Here is a 19,640-nt window from a genome sequence, read left to right on the forward strand (position 1 = left end):
AAACTAAAGAGACCCAGAAAACCTGAGCCTACACCTTCACTATGGTGAATCCCTAAAACAATACAGAAATACACTATGGAAAAAGAAGGAACAGCACTTCAGAAATCGGCTCAATGTAATTGAAGAATCCATAGAATCTAACCACTTCTGAGAAAATTGTGACACACTAAATGAACAACAACAACACAAAGAATGATCTATCCAAAACGGAGATGTATGAATAAACCATTTCTCCAATCTTTTTGGCTCTTTAACAAAGAACAAACAGCAAAAAAGTACTGTACATGATCAAATACAAATCTTAGAATCAACTATTAAAGATTAACAGAACACACTGGATTCTCCAATTACATTGAACTACAGGACAAAATACAAACCCTCCAACCCAAACAGCCCTATGGTGTTGATGGTATCCTCAATGAAATGATCAAATATAGAGACTACAAATTTCAATTGGCTATACTTAAACTTTTCAACATCATCCTCAGCTCTGGCATGTTCCCCAGTATTTGGAAAAGAGAACTGATCACCCCAATCCACAAAAGTGGAGACAAATTGGACCCCAATAACTACCATGGGACCTGCGTCAACAGCAACCTTAGGAAAATTCTCTGCATTATCATTAACAGCAGACTTGTACATTTCCTCAGTGAAAACTATGTACTGAGCAAATGTCAAATTGGCTTTTTACCAAATTACCGTACGACAGACCACATATTCACCCTGCACACCCTAATTGACAAACAAACCAAAAAAAAGGCAAAGTCTTCTCGTGCTTTGTTGAATTCAAAAAAGCTTTTCACTTAATTTGGCATGAGGGTCTGCTATACAAATTGATGGAAAGCGGTGTTGGGGGAAAAACATACAACATTATAAAAAATCCCCATGTACACAAACAACAAGTGTGCGGTTAAAATTGGCAAAAAACACACATTTCTTTCCAGAGGGCCGTGGGGTGAAAAGGGGATGCAACTTGAGCCTCACCCTCTTCAACATATATATATATTTATATATATATCAACGAATTGGCGAGGGCACTAGAAATGTCTACAGCATCCGGCCTCACCCTACTAGAATCTGAAGTCAAATGTCTATTATTTGCTGATGATCTGGTGCTTCTGTCACCAACCAAGGAGGGCCTACAACAGCACCTAGATCTTCTGCATAGATTATGTCAGACCTGGGCCCTAAAAGTAAATCTCAGTAAGACAAAAATAATGGTGTTCCAAAAAAGTCCAGTTGCCAGGACCAAAAATACAAATTCCCTCTAGACACCGTTGCCCTAGATCGAACAAAAACCTATACATACCTCTGCCTAAACATCAACACCATAACTTCCACAAGGCTGTGAACAATCTAAGAGACAAGGCAAGAAGGGTTCTGTGCCATCAAAAGGAACATAAAACTCAACATCCCAATTAGGATCTGGCAAAAAATACTTAAATCTGTTATCGAACCCATTGCCTTCTATGGTTGAGAGGTCTGGGGTCCACTCACCAACCAAGAACTCACAAAATGGGACAAACACCCAGTTGAGCAAAATTCTGCAAAAATATACTTTGTGTACAACGCAAAACCCCAAACAATGCATGCAGAGCAGAATTAGGACTATATCCGCTAGTTATCAAAATCCAGAAAAGAGCTGTTCAAGTCTACAACCACCTAAAGGAAAGCAATGCCCACACATTCCACCACAAAACCCTCACCTACAGAGAGATGAACCTAGAGAAAAGTCCCCTAAACCAGCTGGTTCTGGGGCTCTGTTCACAAACACAAACTGACCCCACAGAGCCCCAGGATACAAACACATGTAGACCCGACCAAATTATGAGAAAGCAAAAACATAACCATTTGACACGGAAAGAGTCAACCAAAAAACAAAGTAAATTGGAACGCTATCTGGCCCTAAACAGAGAGTACACAGTGGCAGAATACCTGACCACTGTGACTGACCCTAAATTAAGAAAATTCTTGACTATGTACAGACTCTGAGCATAGACTTGCTATTGAGAGAGGCTCCATTAAATGACCCCATTAGAGACACATATTTCCCACAGATTATAGACCCACAACGGATTTGAAAACAAATCAAACATTGACAAACTCCCATATCTGTTAGGCGAAATACCGCAGTGTGCAGTCACGGCAGCAAGATTTGTGGCCGATTGCCATGAGAAAAGAGCAAACAGTGGAGCACAAACAACATTGTAACTACAACCTATAATCATCTCTTTATGTATTTCCCCTTTCATACTTCAACCACTTGCACATTGTAACAACACTGTACAAAGCCAATAATATAACATTTGAAATGTCTATATAATTTGAAAACTTTTGTGAGTGTAATGTTTACTAATGTATCCCCTTGTTCATTTCCCTTTAGTTTATTGCCTATTCCATTTGCTTTGGCAATGTCAACGTGTTTCCCATGCCAATAAAGTCAATTGAATTGAATTTTGAGAGAGAGAGAGAGAGAGAGACAGAGAGGCAGAGAGAGAGAATCTTGTTTTATCACTCTAGGTCATCTCTTCTCTGTACAGGATAACATCAGAAGCTTTTGTGCTAGAGAATTCCACCGTACAGAAAGAGACAGTTCTAGAACACATGCACAGAAACAGGGACAAGAACTCTAGAATTCCCACAAAATGGATAAAAGCCATTGAATTCCTCTGCACAAAGGGAGACACTGTCGAGCTCTAGAATGTAAGTCAATGATTCTATCATCAAACTCCAGTGATTATGGATGAGGTAACCACAGTCTGCAAATCAGCCGTCTTCCCCAAAGTATCAGTTCCACCCTACATTACTGTCCCGGGGTAGCAAGCAGTAAGGAATTTTGAGTTTCCCAAATAAATTCCACCGACTGCTTTGGCTATCTTGTTCTTTCCCAAGTCTTTTCCGCTAAACTCCATCTGACTGCCTCATACCCCCCTTTTCCCCCTCCCCTAGCTCTCTTTGAGGTCCGTCGCTATGGAAATCGTATCCAAAAATTCAGCTGGGTTCCAAATTAGGTCAGTGAGCCATGTCACTGTCTATGCTCGGCTGCTCTAGTCTGGACACACTGGTGCATTATGGGGGATGTGAAACGTGAGTGTGTGACTGAGGCCAGAGTGCACAACCAGGTCACCACTCACACACAGCCGAGAAAATACACTGAACAGAGTCCCAGTATAAACACGCACGCACGCACACACACAAACACACACACACAGACAGTCATGCCCAGTCTCTCCAAAATAACCCCTGGCACCTCTCACCCAAAGAATAGTGACTAAACAAAACAGCAATATTAGCTGCTGCTGCTCCTTTGGTCCCAGTCCTAATGCCTTTAAACGGATGCCTGCAGTGGAAGGCAACCTCACACAGACACTGAATGATCTATCAGAGGCACAACGCTTCAACTGAGCTCAACGGACTATGACTCAAGCTGGATCTGTCTCTGTGAAGAACACTTTCACTGGAGTGTTTCCAGTGTGTGTGCATGTTTGCAGCCGTGCGCGCATGTGAGCAAGTGTGTGTGTGCGTGTGTGTGTGTATGTGAGTGTGTTGAGCCCACAGTGAGATGCCCAGATGAGGAGTCTCTCTCCACTGTCTGGTTTAAAGGTCGTGACCCCAAAGGGCCTGTAAACGAGGTGAGAGTTTGCACAGGGGGGCGGGAAGGGATTCCCAGGCAGTCTAACATTCCGGAACGCTCCTCGGACTTCCGTGTGCCGTGAAATGTTACGGGAAGACCAGAGGGGTTCAGTCTGTCATGTTCTTAGGCTGTATTGTGTGTGTGAGTGGGGGGAGGGGAGGTCAAGAGGTAGAGAAATAAACACAATTACACACCGAAATGTCAGACATTGTCCGTTATTCACTGAAGCAATGGGCAGGAACCAGACAGAACAGTTTTAGGCTACTGGAATAGTGTGCAGTTTGGTTCACCTGCCGTTAATGGGGCAACCTCAGATCAGGCTTAATTTGCCAGACCACTCAGTTCACTCTGGCAATAGCGCAACCCTTAATGTCAATCCCTGGTCTCACCCAGATAATCGCTTCATAATCCCAAACGCACAACCCCACTACCATTAAACACATCCGCTCCACCACCACTGACACACACACACACACCATCTTACACAGGGCTTTCTCTCACATGTCTGACATGTATTCTTCAAAAACAATTACATGCAACACTTTCAGATGTCCCCTGTTCTAAAACGAGATAGGTCCATGCACGCCTCTACCCTATGCCTGGGAGAGGCTCCCTATAGCAACCCCCTCAGCCTTTTGTCTTTGTGGAACTACAGAATGTCGCGGGGGAGTCATGCATCGCCGCTGGAAAGCATTTCTCCACATGCCCTAGTATCTGTGTGCGCACTAACGCACATATACTGGGGCAGTTTCCACGGTGATGTTTGGTTAACGGAATAGGGATGACACGCATTCCGGTGCAGTAGGCTAGTGATGAGAGCCCCGTCGCGGGTATGAGGCTACATCGATGACTCACAACCCGGGACTCAGAAATTCCACCAAATGATGTGGAAGTACGGCGTGGCAATTTGAGTTTTACGCATTCGTACTTGGTTCTTCTGTAGTACAATGCATTCGCTGATATCCCCCTTCCGTTCAATAAAATCCATTACCACTTGTTCACTTTTCGGACACAACTTTGAATCAAAGGAGGGGAACGAATAAAGTATTACTGCAAAATCCCCTTTGGCAATAATACGGTCACTTTGGCTGTGAAAAGTCTACATGGCACAATACCCTGTTATTATTATTTACATATGCCCTACTACCGCAAATAGAGACGTGGCCACATTGAAATAAAGCATAGCCAATGTATTCAAAATAATTGAGGTAATTAAATCACACGTTTTGTCTCTCATACGTCACTTACATATCATTATTTTATATCCCTTTCTAAAAAGTGTATTTTTGCCACCTCTGATCGTGGACCATGGCATGGAACAGGAGCTCAAATTAAACCGTTTCAGTTATGGGAGGAATTTAACAGCGCCACACAGTTGCTCAGAAATAATTTCGCGTTACTGTAAACCTGTTGTAGGTCAATATTGAGGCATTTTGCTGTTTGTACAGTGCGATCCTTGCGCGTCTGAAAGCAGGGCTCTTTGATTCATGGTACAGAGCCTCTACTGTACGGCTGCGGCCGAACGGTGCCGTGGCAGTGGCACTGGGTCGACTTCAGCCAAACTGACTGGAGAGAGACAAAAAGAATCCATCCATACCAGCAAGAACGCCTGCCGTACCGCAATCTCAAAACACACATGTCGTGCTCGTTTCCCAAGAGATTACTGACTCTGGCACAATAGCCTATACGATCAATTGCATAAACGCACAATCTATGTGATAGTGTTTGACCTAAAACAGGCAACACATTCTTTCTCAACCTCGGCGACACAGGATGGAATTACGCGTCAGCCGGATAGATGGGTGTTACAACCTTGTCATTGTTTATAAAATGCATGATTCAACATAGTCAACAAACACATCGATATCAACATGCCACAACAGAGTGGGCAATGGGCAGGGCGTCACAGATCAATGAACACAACACACAACACATTCGAGAGAGACAGAGACCCTACCTACCTGGTTGGAACATACTTTGGAAATAAAAGATGACCAGAATAAAAGATCCCAAACAAGTGGCGAGTACCATCCGGCATATTCTGCTCATCCTCATCAGCTCGAGCAGAGTCTGTTTCATGGCTGTCAGGGAATGACTGTGGCGGATTTCTGTGTGTAGGTCGGTCGGTCAGAGCACCGGGGCTTGTCGTGCGGTTGTGGTACTGATGGTGATACTCACTGCAATTGTCCGCTACTCAATGAGCTCAATGCTTTCGCTCTGGACTGTACTATTCGTCCCTACCTCCTAAACTACAGGGGAAGCAAGACACCGATTCTGCCCCCTCTTGCAACAGAAAATGAGCGCGCCCAAACGTGATGAGCAAGGGAGACGAGTAAAACAAAACCGCTATCTCACGTCGCACACTGAGAAATGAATTTAATACCACATTGCTATATATTTATTTTTGTATGTGTCTAAATATGTCTAAGTGTTTCCCCCTTGTAATAAGATTATTTATGGAAAGATTAATTACCACCATCTGAGTGAGTGACTGTGTAAGAGAGGTACTGTGTGGATGAATTCACATTCCTCTCACACCAAGAACAGGCGAACACTAACAGAGAACTCGATCGATGCTGCTGACATAACACAGACATGGGGAAACTGTTCATTATAACAGAGATTACATAACGTAGGCTACTGTACAAACAGGCGTTCTTGTACGAAAATGGTTTGTGGATCAGTTTGTGAGTAAATGTGCGTAGCTAATTGAATTGCGCGCATATATAGATTAGATATATGGTTCTTGTTCAAGTCCAGTGATGGGAATACCATATTTAGATATTTTAAATCCACTCCAATCAATTGAGTTAATTGAATTTCAATCAAATAATGTTGTCAAATCAGGCTAGTGAGAGTTATGAATTTAATATATTTGTATAACCTGAATATGACATGGCTAAAATTGACACATTTTACCCGTTGGACGTTGCCTTGCCAGTCTTGCAGAGGCCATAGAAGGATTCGTTATGCCAATGTGGTATTTCCTCAATACTATGGGTATGGGTATTATAGCACCACCTAGTGTCAATGGTTGACAGATATATTTCTCAAAGTGGTCATAGAAAAGAGTTTGGGTTTTTGCCCTAGCACTGCACAGCTGATTCAAATAATCAACTCATCATCAAGCTTTGATTATTTGAATAAGCTGTGTATTGTTAATAAGCTGTGTACAGTGCCCACAAACTGTTAGAGTCTACATAAAGCTGTCCCAACTGCAGAGTCCCAACAGCAGTCCCAACACCTTACAACTGCTACACCTGGCAATCTGGCAGCCTTGTCTGGCAGCGAAACAGTTAATTCAGCCTTATTTACTGCCTTTTTAAAAACATAGCTGATATGTCTGACTTGTTTAAAAAAAAAAGTGGTTTCTACTGACAATTGAGATGTACACACTATGGCATAAGGTAACGACGAGCGGATAAGAGGCAATCCGTAATTCAGTGATTACATTTCTCTAAAACAGGCTATAGGCTACATGTGCACCACCAAGTCAGAACAGTAGGCGAAATTAAGAGGGGAAAAGGGACCAAATTATTAGGGTGAAGCACATGTACTACTAACACCTTACTATACAACATACACTTAGTATTACTTTCTTAGCTACGGTATACATGTCTCCCTGGCATATTACATCATTTATGCAGCAGCATATAATACATTTTTGGACTCACCTTGTTGTGCTGTGTTCACTTCCTTCCAAACCACTCATTGTCGAATTTGAGATTTCCAACTTGTTGTGTAATGTTCATGTCCAAAGCCCGATGACCACGATCTGTTTTATCTATCATTTCTCTTCATTATTTCTCTTCATATGACAAGGTTTGAAAAGGATTTGCCAGTAGACTGTCGACTTGATTCATGATGATGACTGCTAGCTAAGATTTTGAAAGTATGATGTGGCCATATTATATCTGTGGCCAATGACCTTGCGCCTTCTTGGATGGGCACTTCTAATGTAACTCTGTGGCAGCACCCAAAGGGCTAGAATTTTCAAAGTCTACCCTTAGACTTCACGGTGAAGTAGTGTCACCATGAGTGACAGAACACTGAGCCAATCATAGCGCAACGCTCCGTATTTTCTGCTGGCTTGTCCCACCACCACAGAAAGCACTGAGCTAGGCTGAAACACCTGCATTTTGGAGCTGCCTTATTCAAGAAAACAAAAAAGAGACCATGTTTGTATGTACCTTTATTAACTCAATGATAAATATATATATATATATATATTTTACATTGTTTGCAAACTGATATGTGACACATATTAATGCCAAAATAACATGCAAAACAGGCAAGCCCCCCCCAAAAAAAATGTGTATTATTTTTTTGCTAAAAATGTGGGGCTTGTCCGATATTATATTCTAATAGCGTTTGTATACTGGTGTACTTTCCCTTATTGGTACATCAGTCTCTGAATGCTCAATGTGTCTGCATAATGAATAAATAGCAAGGTTGTCTAGAGGACAAGCTGAACTGTAAGCAGTAATAAAAAATATATTTCTCAAGAAGAACTAAATCGTTAGTGAAGCATGCCTCTACAATGTTCCATGGGGACATACCGGTGATTATGTGCTGACAGATAAAAAAGTGTCTGCATAAAAGAGAGAGGTCTGCATTAAAGAGATGCAGCACAAACACATACATGCACACATGCGCACACTTATTAGGGGGGTTCTCTATCATTCTAGGTGTTGTAGCATTTTGCCCGTCTCTCCTCCCATTAGTATGAGAGACCTTACTAATGATCCCTGTGAATATTCATCACAGTGTTTAAGTCAGTCACTATGTCCTGCAGAACTGAGACAGAGAGAATGACAAAATGGAGATAGTGAGGGAGAGAAAAAGACAGATAGATTGTAGTCTTAGGTTAATGTATCCCTATGTGAACCACTTACCTTCATTAAAAGTAAGAGCATTTTATTAATGAATATTTCTTAACTCTGATAATACTTTAATCTCGATCTGTTCATTACGTTACATTATGGCACTTAAATCCCTTCAGTCCGTAGGTACAGAACTCTGCATAAAAGCATGAACTGTGTTTCCACAGTATTTAAATGCTCAAACAGGGCTTTATCGCTACTCAGCAGCCATTAAACTGAGTCAGTACAGTCACAGACTAATGAGTATTCATATGGACTGCAGAGTTCACAGCTGAAAGGTGTCAGAGGTGCCTCCACAGGTTAATATCAAAGTTTGGTTCATTAATATGGCAAAAGAAAGAGTTTAAAAAAGAAAAACAACAACATGTAAACAGGAAGTGACCCCAGTGTCTAGGGCCAGCAGCAGCAGTGTCAGTCCCCGCCCACCTGTCAACCAGGCTCCGGACTCAGACGTCATTGGACGGTTGATAGCTGCGCTGCTGCCTGTCACTCAACAATGAGGATGTTCTGACAGGCTTCTCCATGCTATCTGTACCGTTGCCTTGGGCAACCGTGATTGACAGCAGGGGGCTAACCTCAGCAGTCATGGTGTCAGTGGCATGCTGAGTTACTGTCAGGTTGGTCAACACCTGAGGGAGAGACACACAATTAATAGCCATTTAACAACACAGACTCAACATCCTTTCAAGAGAGAGAAAACGTGTGTGTGCGAAGTTCAGACAGTTTCCAAACAAAACCCCACCCCACCCAGCACTACTGTTATAAAACCTCTGTGAGCCATTAATGTGCCACATCACACTTCTCAAATCCCATCTTCCCTGCTCAGTTGGAAACTAAAGTTTTCTACAAACTCCATTAAACTGTTTATTGAAGTCTCAAGAAAGTTTTCAAAGTGTCAGGAGAGTGAAAAGCAGCCCAGCAGAACATTGGGCTGAGGGCTCCATCCTGTACTAGCTTATAGGAAATGGACTGTGTGTGATGTGGTTTGTAATGTAAGTCTATGAATAATTCACACAGGGAGCATTAGTAGCAAGCAAACCATCAGAGACAGTTGATCTGGGACCGCTGGACATTTGATAATGTACTGCGGCCATTTTGTGCCAGATTGTTCACCTTACATTAGTTATTGCAATGGAGAGGTAAAGAAACTGGCGTACTGACCTGGGCACAAACAGGGTGGAATCCCACGGTGGTGTCCAGCTGCTGTTTGATCAGACTACACCTCAGAGCCACAGCAAAGCCCTGGAACACCTCCCCTGCACTGGGCCCCATCACATGGAGACCTACCACACTCTCCTGTGGAGGTGACAGAACACACACATACACATACACATACACACTATAATATACAGAAAACACACACACACATACACCTATACACGGTGGCAAAAGCTGAATGAACATGGAGAAGTGTTGCTCTAGAGCAGGGATGGGCAACTCCAGTCCTCCGGGGCCTGACTGGTGTCACACTTTTGCCCCAGCTAACACACCTGACTCCAATAATTGGTTTAATCAGCTGTGTTTTCTAGGGATGTCCCCAGAGTACTGGAGTGGCCCATCCCTGCTTTAGAGGAAAGAGAATGCCCTCAAAGAGTAAAGACATTTAAAGTAAAGCCGTAAAATCCCAAACACATGTCATGAAGTGAGTGCTGACCTGGTCAGGTATGTGGCAGATGACTTTAGCATAGCATCTTGTCCCTTCTAAGTACCGTCCACTCCAATGGCCAGTAGTAGCTATGGTACACCTACAGAGAGGAGATCAAGTTTCAAGTTTTATTAGTCGTATGTACGGGTTGGTTACGCATGCTATACATCGTCCAATGAAATGCTTTCTTGCAGGTTCTTTCTCGACAATGCAAACAACAATAATAAATAATAAAGGACATAGAATACATAACTACTGTGTGTGTGTTGTATGTTGTGTGTGTGTACATGTGTACCTCCACATTGTCCTCTCCAAACTTGAGAATGGCGTTCTCCTCTGACAGCCCACAGGTAGAATACTCCATGGGAGGGAACAACTAATAGTGTGTTAAGTTAGAGACGGTGTGGCTCAGTTGGTAGAGCATGGCGCTTGCAAAGCCAGGGTTGTGGGTTCGATTCCCACGGGTGCTCAGTACGAGAACTATATGCACTCACTACTGTAAGTCGCTCTGGATGAGAGTGTCTGCTAAATGACTCAAATGTTTAAAATGTAGATGTAAAACCCCAGCATATTAAAATCTTCCTGAAAGGTCTCCCTCCCATCTGTGGAGACAGATTGAAGACTGCCTGCTTCAATCTGCTCAACCTAACAGATTTATATATATATATATATATACAAACGCTACATTATTTGCAATTCCTCAATATTTGACACCATAACACTTCAACTCCAGTACGTGTGTAGTGATGGAGGAACTTGAGCATGTGGTTCTCAATCTTCTGCGCCCTTTTGTGGTCGACCCCAGGTACCGGGTGTGACCGCACCAGGACGGTGACCTCTAACCCCAGACCAGACAGGAAGCCAGCACACTCCAGTCCCTCACTGGATCCCCGCACAACCAGGGTTCGCCCAGGGGAGTGGGCCAGAGAGAACAAGTCATCACTGGGGAAGAGAGTGGGAGAGTGGGAGAGAAATAAGAGTGAGAGGACTGTTGGTAGAGATGTTCCTTCTATGCTTGTGGTGTGTGTGTGTGTGTGTGTGTGTGTGTGTGTGTGTGTGTGTGTGTGTGTGTGTGTGTGTGTGTGTGTGTGTGTGTGTGTGTGTGTGTGTGTGTGTGTGTGTGTGTGTGTGTGTGTGTGTGCATGCTAACCTGGTGATGCAGTGCTCTCTGTCTCCAGGTATGATCAGGTATTGTTCCCCGTCCCCCACGGCAATGACGAGTGTCTCTGCTGTGCGATAGGTCCTCCTCCCGTTGACATATGTCGCCTGATTGGATAACAGCCACAGAGTGACATGACATCACTGACCAGTGCCGTTACTATCGAAATCACATGAGGAAACACAGAGAATCCTTGCTTGAAGTCCCCTATCCAAACTGCTTCCTCATGCTTAGCTGTACACAACACCCACCACCACCCTGTTCAACTGTCTAGACCTCCCTCTACTCCCATTATTCTCACCTGTCCAGAAGCCCCTCCCCCATGCTGACCTGTACAGTGTGGGGCACCAGTATCTCTCCATGGCGTTCAGGTAGGTGACGTCACTGTCCCTCACCTCCCTCCTCAGCTCAAAGCTCACAGACTTCACATGTTGTTGTACCGCCTACACCATCTCACCCCAGCCATGGGACACTACAGACCATAATAGCACATAGCAACATATGAACACGTAGCAACACAAACATCTAATCAACGACTAACATTTAAACTCTGGGTAGGACGCAAATAACCAAAGATAACATTTGACGGAATGATAACTAACACACACATTCAATATTGATTCAATGGAACAAAATACATATCTAGACTATAATAGAACTGATGTCCCAAATACATATCATGCACTGTAACTGATGTCCCAAATACATATCATGCACTGTAACTGATGTCCCAAATACATATCATGCACTGTAACTGATGTCCCAAATACATATCATGCACTGTAACTGATGTCCCAAATACATATCATGCACTGTAACTGATGTCCCAAATACATATCATGCACTGTAACTGATGTCCCAAATACATATCATGCACTGTAACTGATGCCCCAAATACATATCATGCACTGTAACTGATGTCCCAAATACATATCATGCACTGTAACTGATGCCCCAAATACATATCATGCACTGTAACTGGTGTCCCAAATACATATCATGCACTGTAACTGGTGTCCCAAATACATATCATGCACTGTAACTGATGTCCCAAATACATATCATGCACTGTAACTGATGTCCCAAATACATATGCACTGTAACTGATGTCCCAAATACATATCATGCACTGTAACTGATGTCCCAAATACATATCATGCACTGTAACTGATGTCCCAAATACATATCATGCACTGTAACTGATGTCCCAAATACATATCATGCACTGTATCTGATGCCCCAAATACATAGCATGCACTGTAACTGATGCCCCACATACATATCATGCACTGTAACTGATGCCCCAAATACATATCATGCACTGTAACTGATGTCCCAAATACATATATGCACTGTATCTGATGCCCCAAATACATATCATGCACTGTATCTGATGCCCCAAATACATATCATGCACTGTAACTGATGCCCCACATACATATCATGCACTGTAACTGATGCCCCAAATACATATCATGCACTGTAACTGATGTCCCAAATACATATCATGCACTGTATCTGATGCCCCACATACATATCATGCACTGTAACTGATGCCCCAAATACATATCATGCACTGTATCTGATGCCCCAAATACATATCATGCACTGTAACTGATGTCCCAAATACATATCATGCACTGTAACTGATGCCCCAAATACATATCATGCACTGTAACTGGTGTCCCAAATACATATCATGCACTGTATCTGATGCCCCAAATACATATCATGCACTGTAACTGGTGTCCCAAATACATATCATGCACTGTAACTGGTGTCCCAAATACATATCATGCACTGTAACTGATGTCCCAAATACATATCATGCACTGTAACTGCAGCCCCAGACCCTCTCCAACTCTCACCCTGTTCCTCAAACTTCCAGCCGTACTTCCGGGCATCCTGGATGGCTTTTCCCAGCAGGGAGGCTTGGTGCAGGAGCTTCCTGGGAATACTGCCCACATTCACACTGGAACCACCTAGACCTGGCGGACAGCAAAAGTCAATAACCACTCAGAAAATGATTGAGCACAAAATGACATTATGTAATAAAGGAATAGGCAATATGGTGAAAACACTGTCTGCATCACACACCCCATTTAGTGACTTTAGGGGTGGGAGCCACCAAGTCAAGGACCAGCACCCTCCTCCCAAAGCCAGCAGCTTCCTGAAAGAGAAAAGGGGGAAAAGAAAGGGGGAATACAGAGAAGTTTGTGAGGGTAAAAAGAGGTGTCAGTCGGATAAAGTAAAATCCCAAATCCTCCCACTGTCAAGTTCCTTCCTCTCATTTTCAGTTACCTCTGGATTTCAGAATATAACAGCTCATGCCATTAGCATAAAATCAATTTATATGATAATTATCACAGTATGCTTGGGCACACTGTGAGCATTGGCCAGATCAGATGAATGCTGATTAAACATGTTAGTGTGTGTAGGCTGGCTCACAGCCAATTGGGGTTAACACAGCTTTATGCAGGTTGACTACAGGTAGAGATAGGGAATATCTGACCTTTGAAGAGGGTACAAATCCCAGAAAGGAGAAAAAGAGATTCAAACGGACATATAGGGATCGAGATAGAAAGATCATTAAGAAAAACTGCAGGGGAGAATGGAATAAACTCAAATAATTGTTATTAATGAGTTTCTCTGAATTTGAAACTTAATTAAAAGAACAATTCCTCACAAAAAAAGAGCAAGACTCGAAGAGAAGGTGAGACAGATCCATAGAGGGTGGTAGATCAGTGACAGACAGGAAGAGACACAGACAGACAGTACTGTAGGTGTTATGTAGTAGTAGTGACCCACCTTGGCCACAGCCAGGCCTCCAGACCCCCCTCCAATGACCAGCAGGTCATAGTCATACTGTCCACAGGGCAGCCTTGTCTGCTCCATGTCTCTCTGCCGCAAGACAGACCAGTCTCTTGTGTGCTCCTCAGACCTAAGAGGAGAGACTGCTGGGGTTGGAAAGAAAACCTACAGGAAGGTAGAGTAGCTCTCCAGAAACTAGGTTGAAGAGCCCTGATATACACATGCTATATAACCACAGAGACTCAAAACAGTCCTAATGGTAAACAGACACAGGGTTGGACCTTGGCCACTCTCTGAGCTATAACCAGTCCAGGCTGGAATGGGTCTGGACTGGAGAGATATAACCCTGTCCTCAGTGGGACAAGCTTAGTCACCCTACATTGATGCTCCAATATGGGATTTTTTGCTGATGAGCTTGCCATACATCTTTGATCTGGACACACAGAGCAGTCAGGGGATATCTGTTGCAGTCAGGTCCTCCACATCATAAGCCTATAGGAGAGAGGGTACAGAGACAGAGAGAGAGAGCATTAGGGTCCATACTAGGTACAGAGACAGAGCATTAGGGTCCATACTAGGTACAGAGACAGAGAGCATTAGGGTCCATACTAGGTACAGAGACAGAGCATTAGGGTCCATACTAGGTCCAGAGACAGAGCATTAGGGTCCATACTAGGTACAGAGACAGAGAGCATTAGGGTCCATACTAGTCATACTGTAAGCATTAGCTGTTTGATATTTCCATTAGAGAAGGAAATGAGGCTAAATCTCAACCTTGAGCACAAAGAGACTTCTTTGAAGTGTGCTTCTTTGTCTCTCTGGGTGAATATTAGCACACCACATGTATAATTCCTCCAATAACCCCTGAGAAAATGTGTCACCTCGTTTCACTCTGAATTTGAAAGACATTATGCCCTCTTAAAAAAAGGAATCTTTAAAAGGATTTAACATTTCAGTCTATGGGTGTTTCTATCAAAGTTGGTGCAGGCAGCGTGGAAACGAGAATTATGTTGTGCCCACATAGATTTTTGCAACCTTTCAGATATTGTTATAGGAGCTCTTCTATTGCAACAGAAAAACATCCTTTTATGTCCGAATTAGATCGGCATGTGGTCTCTGAGTGAAACATATTGAAGGGTGTAAAAATACAAGTTTGGGAATTTTGCAACAAACATTTGCATTAGCAGCAGAAGCAAAGACCATTGTACCGTTTATGATATTATGTTAATCAATTCGACTGGGACTCGTGAAGTTTACAGTTCAGCACTGCCTCATTTCAATTTATGTTGGTGCAATGTAGCCACCTGGTGGATAAAACAGAGCTGCACATTTTCTTTATGAGTCAGAGTGAACGTCATACCACAGAATTTCTTTACCATCTTTGATTACACTATTGATTATCAATAAATACATAATATTGGATGGGTCAACATAATTTTTTTAATAATCTGATTTCATAGAGAAACAGGATCCAAAGAGAAGCATACAATATGAATTTACCAACACACGTAAATAAATGTAAAAAAAATATGAGTCCCACAAACGGAACGTGTTGTTGGAAAGTTCTATCAAGCATATTCTATCCTTCAAGATGATTCTGGAAGGAGTAAGTTATAGCGGTCAACTTTTCCAAATAGTTTCGCTGAAATTTCTGACTCGACGGTCAGCGAGTGTGCCGATTTTGGATTACTGTCAGAGGGACAGTACACAAACGCATGCGCAAAAGGTACTGCGCTGATGTTCACTCGTGGTGATAACACTGTAATAATGTGAATACACAATAATATATTCAATCAATCAGTAAGTGTGTTGAATGCAATTCAATTTTGCACTAGGTCTGCTATGTAATGAAAATACCCTGTTCTTATATAACCATAACGGACATACTGCATGATGACATCACCATTACATTGTATTAGTCAAAGCTTTTCTTTAAAACAATAAAATGGTAACAAATGCACACAGAGAAAGGGAGGGTCGCTTTTGAGTAGTAGAATAGCTTACTAGGTGTAATTTAGTGGAGGGTGACACTTTGACAGAACGGCCGCCTGGCGGTCGTGGGAGGTAGTGCAATGTATTTTTGGAGGACGCGTAGCTCCGCGCTGGGACTGGTTCTTTTGTAGCCATTTTCTGTCCAACCAACGGCCGTTTTGAGAAGGTAACCAACCAGGGCTTCATTGCAGGTTTGTGCCTGGCTCCGGCCAATGATTGTTAACCAATTCCTCGTTAGCTCGAATGGAAATGTCCGTCTCTGACTAATTTGTATTTGTTGCGTTTAGGAGTTTGAGAGCAGGAAGTGTAGTCAAAATGATTAATTAGCTTCATATCATGCCATGTCCCCCTGCCTCAGTTTTCGACACAAAGAACAGGCCGAAATTCCGATATGGAATTTCATTGTGAGCAGAGAGGGCTTGCAACGAGACAACCAATGTGGCTACTATATAACGTGAAATTGTACCCAGGAATCCAGAGTGGTTTCGTTGCAACAATAGTCGTTGATTAGTCAATCAACATGTGTGAGGGTCAAATTGCTACCTAACTAAAGCTATTGCTTCATTTGTCGAAATTATATTTCGAACGAAACATTTGCTAGCTAACGTTAGCTTGCTAGCTTCCCATTTAGCAAACAACCACTCACTTGGTCAGCGAAATTAAACTAATTCGGTAGACATGCTAGCTAACAGTTTTCTAGCAACCTAACCTGGCGAACACTTGGCTAGCTAGCTAAACTAGACACGGTTTAGCTAGCTAGACAGTCAACAGTAAGTGCCTTCCAACAATTCACCTATTTGAGTAAACCATGTCCTTTGTTCCAGATGGAAGAAGACCGTTCCACCACCGACGCCTCCCAGCTAACGTTAGGCATCTCTGGAGAATACATGTCAGGAGGATATGTACTCCAGTCTCAAGATGGTAAGGGACATCGGCTGATAAATTCAATCCTAATTGGGGAACCAGGTGTGGGTGTATTATGAATTGAATATGCCCCAAATCAAAATGTACTGTAGTGTCATTATTTTTTATTTAACTAGACAAGTGAGTTAAACATTCTTATTTACAATGACGGCCTACCAAAACGCAAAAGGGCTTCTGCAGCAGGGATGGGGCTGGGATTTAAATAAAAGATAGGACAAAACACACATCACGACAAGAGACACCACAACAGTACACAAAGCGAGACATAAGACAACAACATAGCAAGGTGGCAACACAACATGGTACAAACATTATTGGGCACAGACAACCGCTCAAAGGGCAAGAAGGTAGAGACAACAATACATCACTGCAAAGCAGCCACAACTACATTATCACTTTCTCTACATCTCAATGCAACAGTGTCAGTACCTAATGATCCATGTTTTCCACATAATAATGCATGTGATGAAGATGATGGAGAGGAGAGTCTGAACGACCATGATGACGGGGGCATGAAAGAGAACTTCCGGGAGCAGGACATCTACCTCCCCATCGCTAACGTGGCACGCATCATGAAGAACGGCATCCCACAGACCGGGAAGGTAACCATGGTGTGTGTGTGTGTGTGTGTGTGTGTGTAGGCTGTGTGAGAGCAAGACTTGTCGTATTCATAAATGCACACCATTGTAAAATGTTTAGTAACAGAAAAAACATTTGTTTCTTATTGGACAAGTTCAGCTAGTCCATCTTAATCACCTGTGCATATTCTTGGCTATCCTCTTTGAATACCAGCTCTCTTTCTAATTTGTTCTCATTTTTACCTCGTCGCCGATTCTTTCCTCCCTTACCTTCATTCTTCGGCATATTCCCAAACGAACAGCCTTTGTTAAATCAGTACTGTTTTGTCCGTATCGAATTGAGTGTTATAAAAATGGAATGAGAACCAATCCGTGACGATGTCACACACTTACAAAGTTAGCAAGCTTGTTAGCTTAGCTTTCAGTCTGTTTGGTGCCAAGTGAATACGACCCACAAACGTTCGCCTCATCCTATTCCTCTTTGTCCTAAATTGTGTGTGTGTCTCACAGATAGCGAAAGACGCCAAGGAGTGTGTACAGGAGTGTGTGAGCGAGTTCATCAGCTTTATCACGTCGGAGGCCAGTGAGCGCTGCCACCAGGAGAAAAGAAAGACCATCAACGGAGAGGACATCCTGTTTGCCATGTCAACCCTGGGCTTCGACATGTACGTGGAGCCCCTCAAACTCTACCTGCAGAAGTTCAGAGAGGTACGACTAAACACACTTCTTCTGCTCTGACAGTTAGTCTCTCTCACAAAATCCCAAGTGTCCATGAACAAACGCACAATCGCACATCACATGTTATTTAATCTCTCACAATGTGTTGTTTCCTAGGCGATGAAGGGGGAGAAGGGAATCCCAGGTGTGTCGGTGGGAGAAGGCCTGGGGGAGGAGCTTACAGACGATAGCTTCAGTAAGTGGTTCAGAACTGTTCTCAATTTTGTCATCTCATACTAAAGTAGAGGCTTTACAGTCATGCCTGCATACATATGTAAAATGTATGCATGCATTACTAAGTCGCTGTGGATAAAATCGTCTGCTAAATGGCATAATATAGTCTTGTGCTGTGGACGGTTTTGTAACGTCCTCTTCCCTCCATTCCAGCGAATCAACTGCCAGCCGGAATAATAACAGCCGACGGCCAACAGCAGAACGTCATGGTGTACACCACCTCATATCAACAGGTAAGTTGACATCAGACATTTGAACCAGAACTAGACCATTACGACATATCCATGAACGTTCTCTCCATTGCCTCTGTCTGCTCCTGTAGATTCCTGGCGTCCAGCAGATCCAGTTCTCATGACGAGGCCTTGCGCCTGCTCTGACCGCGGCGGCCATCGACTGCACAGACACAGGCCTGGCGACCGTAGGCTAACCATAGGCTGAGCGTATGACCCCACTGTCAAAAGGTCAAAGGCAATCGTCAGATGGACAGGAGGTCTTGGAGGGGGGCTGTTATGGGTGGGAAGGGATGTGGTGGTTGACACAACCCTGTCATGTAAATGTACAAGTCTGTTCTCTAAATGTAGTACGTAGTTATGAGGTGCCACAAGGTTTGGAGTGCAACTTTCAACCGGTTTTGGATACTTGTTTTTTAATGCTATTCGGACCACTTAGTTTGTTTTTGTACATTGATTGTTTTATGCAGGTTTGGGAGGTGGAATGGGAAGTTCTTTATTTGTTGCCCACTCTCTTTTTTGAACCATGAGGAGAGGTGCCCTGGTCAGCTCTTTTCTAAGTGGACAAACTAGTACCATGTGCTTTAATGTGACGTAAATCCTTTGAATAAAAATCCAAATGACCCAATACCTTCTGGTTGTCATCGACCTCTTTACACACATCTGAATGATTACACCAATTTTATCATAGCGACTAATAACCAGGGGTGAAAGTAGATTTAATTTCTTCCCGGTATGGGATGTCAATTAATACTGTTTTAATCAATATGATAATCAGTTACAGTTCAGACATGTAAAGGGTTAACTGTTTCAGGAAGAGAATCACACAGCAG

The 19,640-nt window shown here is 43.0% G+C and overlaps 2 protein-coding genes and 1 pseudogene across 6 annotated transcripts in view; 1 reads left to right on the forward strand and 2 right to left on the reverse strand.

The window, feature by feature from the left end:
* chst11 (carbohydrate (chondroitin 4) sulfotransferase 11) overlaps window positions 1–5,795 on the reverse strand; it is a 70,022-nt gene extending 64,227 nt beyond the window's left edge. Inside the window, exon 1 of one of the 2 annotated variants that reach the window (XM_038996417.1) lies at window positions 5,611–5,795. In XM_038996417.1, the coding sequence (XP_038852345.1) occupies window positions 5,611–5,713 (103 nt within the window). In that variant the 5' untranslated portion in view covers window positions 5,714–5,795. Of the gene's footprint in view, window positions 1–5,595 lie in introns of both variants that reach the window. The other variant, XM_038996416.1, reaches the window with a different exon arrangement.
* Window positions 5,796–7,905: 2,110 nt separating this feature from the next.
* LOC120049088 lies at window positions 7,906–14,337 on the reverse strand (annotated as a pseudogene).
* Window positions 14,338–16,195: 1,858 nt separating this feature from the next.
* LOC120049351 (nuclear transcription factor Y subunit beta-like) lies at window positions 16,196–19,437 on the forward strand. 4 transcript variants are annotated; one of them, XM_038995611.1, is made up of 7 exons: window positions 16,196–16,315; window positions 16,949–17,045; window positions 17,520–17,650; window positions 18,137–18,334; window positions 18,461–18,539; window positions 18,731–18,810; window positions 18,900–19,437. In XM_038995611.1, exons 2-7 carry the CDS (start codon window positions 16,949–16,951, stop codon window positions 18,930–18,932), a joined length of 618 nt encoding a protein of 205 aa, XP_038851539.1. In that variant the 5' UTR covers window positions 16,196–16,315; the 3' UTR covers window positions 18,933–19,437. The 4 variants fall into 4 exon arrangements, with proteins under 4 accessions (XP_038851539.1, XP_038851541.1, XP_038851538.1 ...); XM_038995613.1 differs by having other exon boundaries at window positions 16,216–16,290; XM_038995610.1 differs by lacking the exon at window positions 16,196–16,315 and adding an exon at window positions 16,364–16,528.
* Window positions 19,438–19,640: the final 203 nt, after the last annotated feature.

This window comes from Salvelinus namaycush, chromosome 6 (assembly GCF_016432855.1).
Source record: "Salvelinus namaycush isolate Seneca chromosome 6, SaNama_1.0, whole genome shotgun sequence".
In the NCBI taxonomy this organism is placed as follows: domain Eukaryota; kingdom Metazoa; phylum Chordata; class Actinopteri; order Salmoniformes; family Salmonidae; genus Salvelinus; species Salvelinus namaycush.

Bases quoted from the DNA above. Each gene is read 5' to 3' on its own strand.
- LOC120049351 (XM_038995610.1), top strand. From the start codon at position 16,466: ATGTCCCCCTGCCTCAGTTTTCGACACAAAGAACAGGCCGAAATTCCG. The intron at 16,529-16,948 runs GTGAGCAGAGAG...CCTTTGTTCCAG, and splicing joins TTCCGATATGGAATTTCATT to ATGGAAGAAGACCGTTCCAC. The intron at 18,811-18,899 runs GTAAGTTGACAT...CTGCTCCTGTAG, and splicing joins ACACCACCTCATATCAACAG to ATTCCTGGCGTCCAGCAGAT.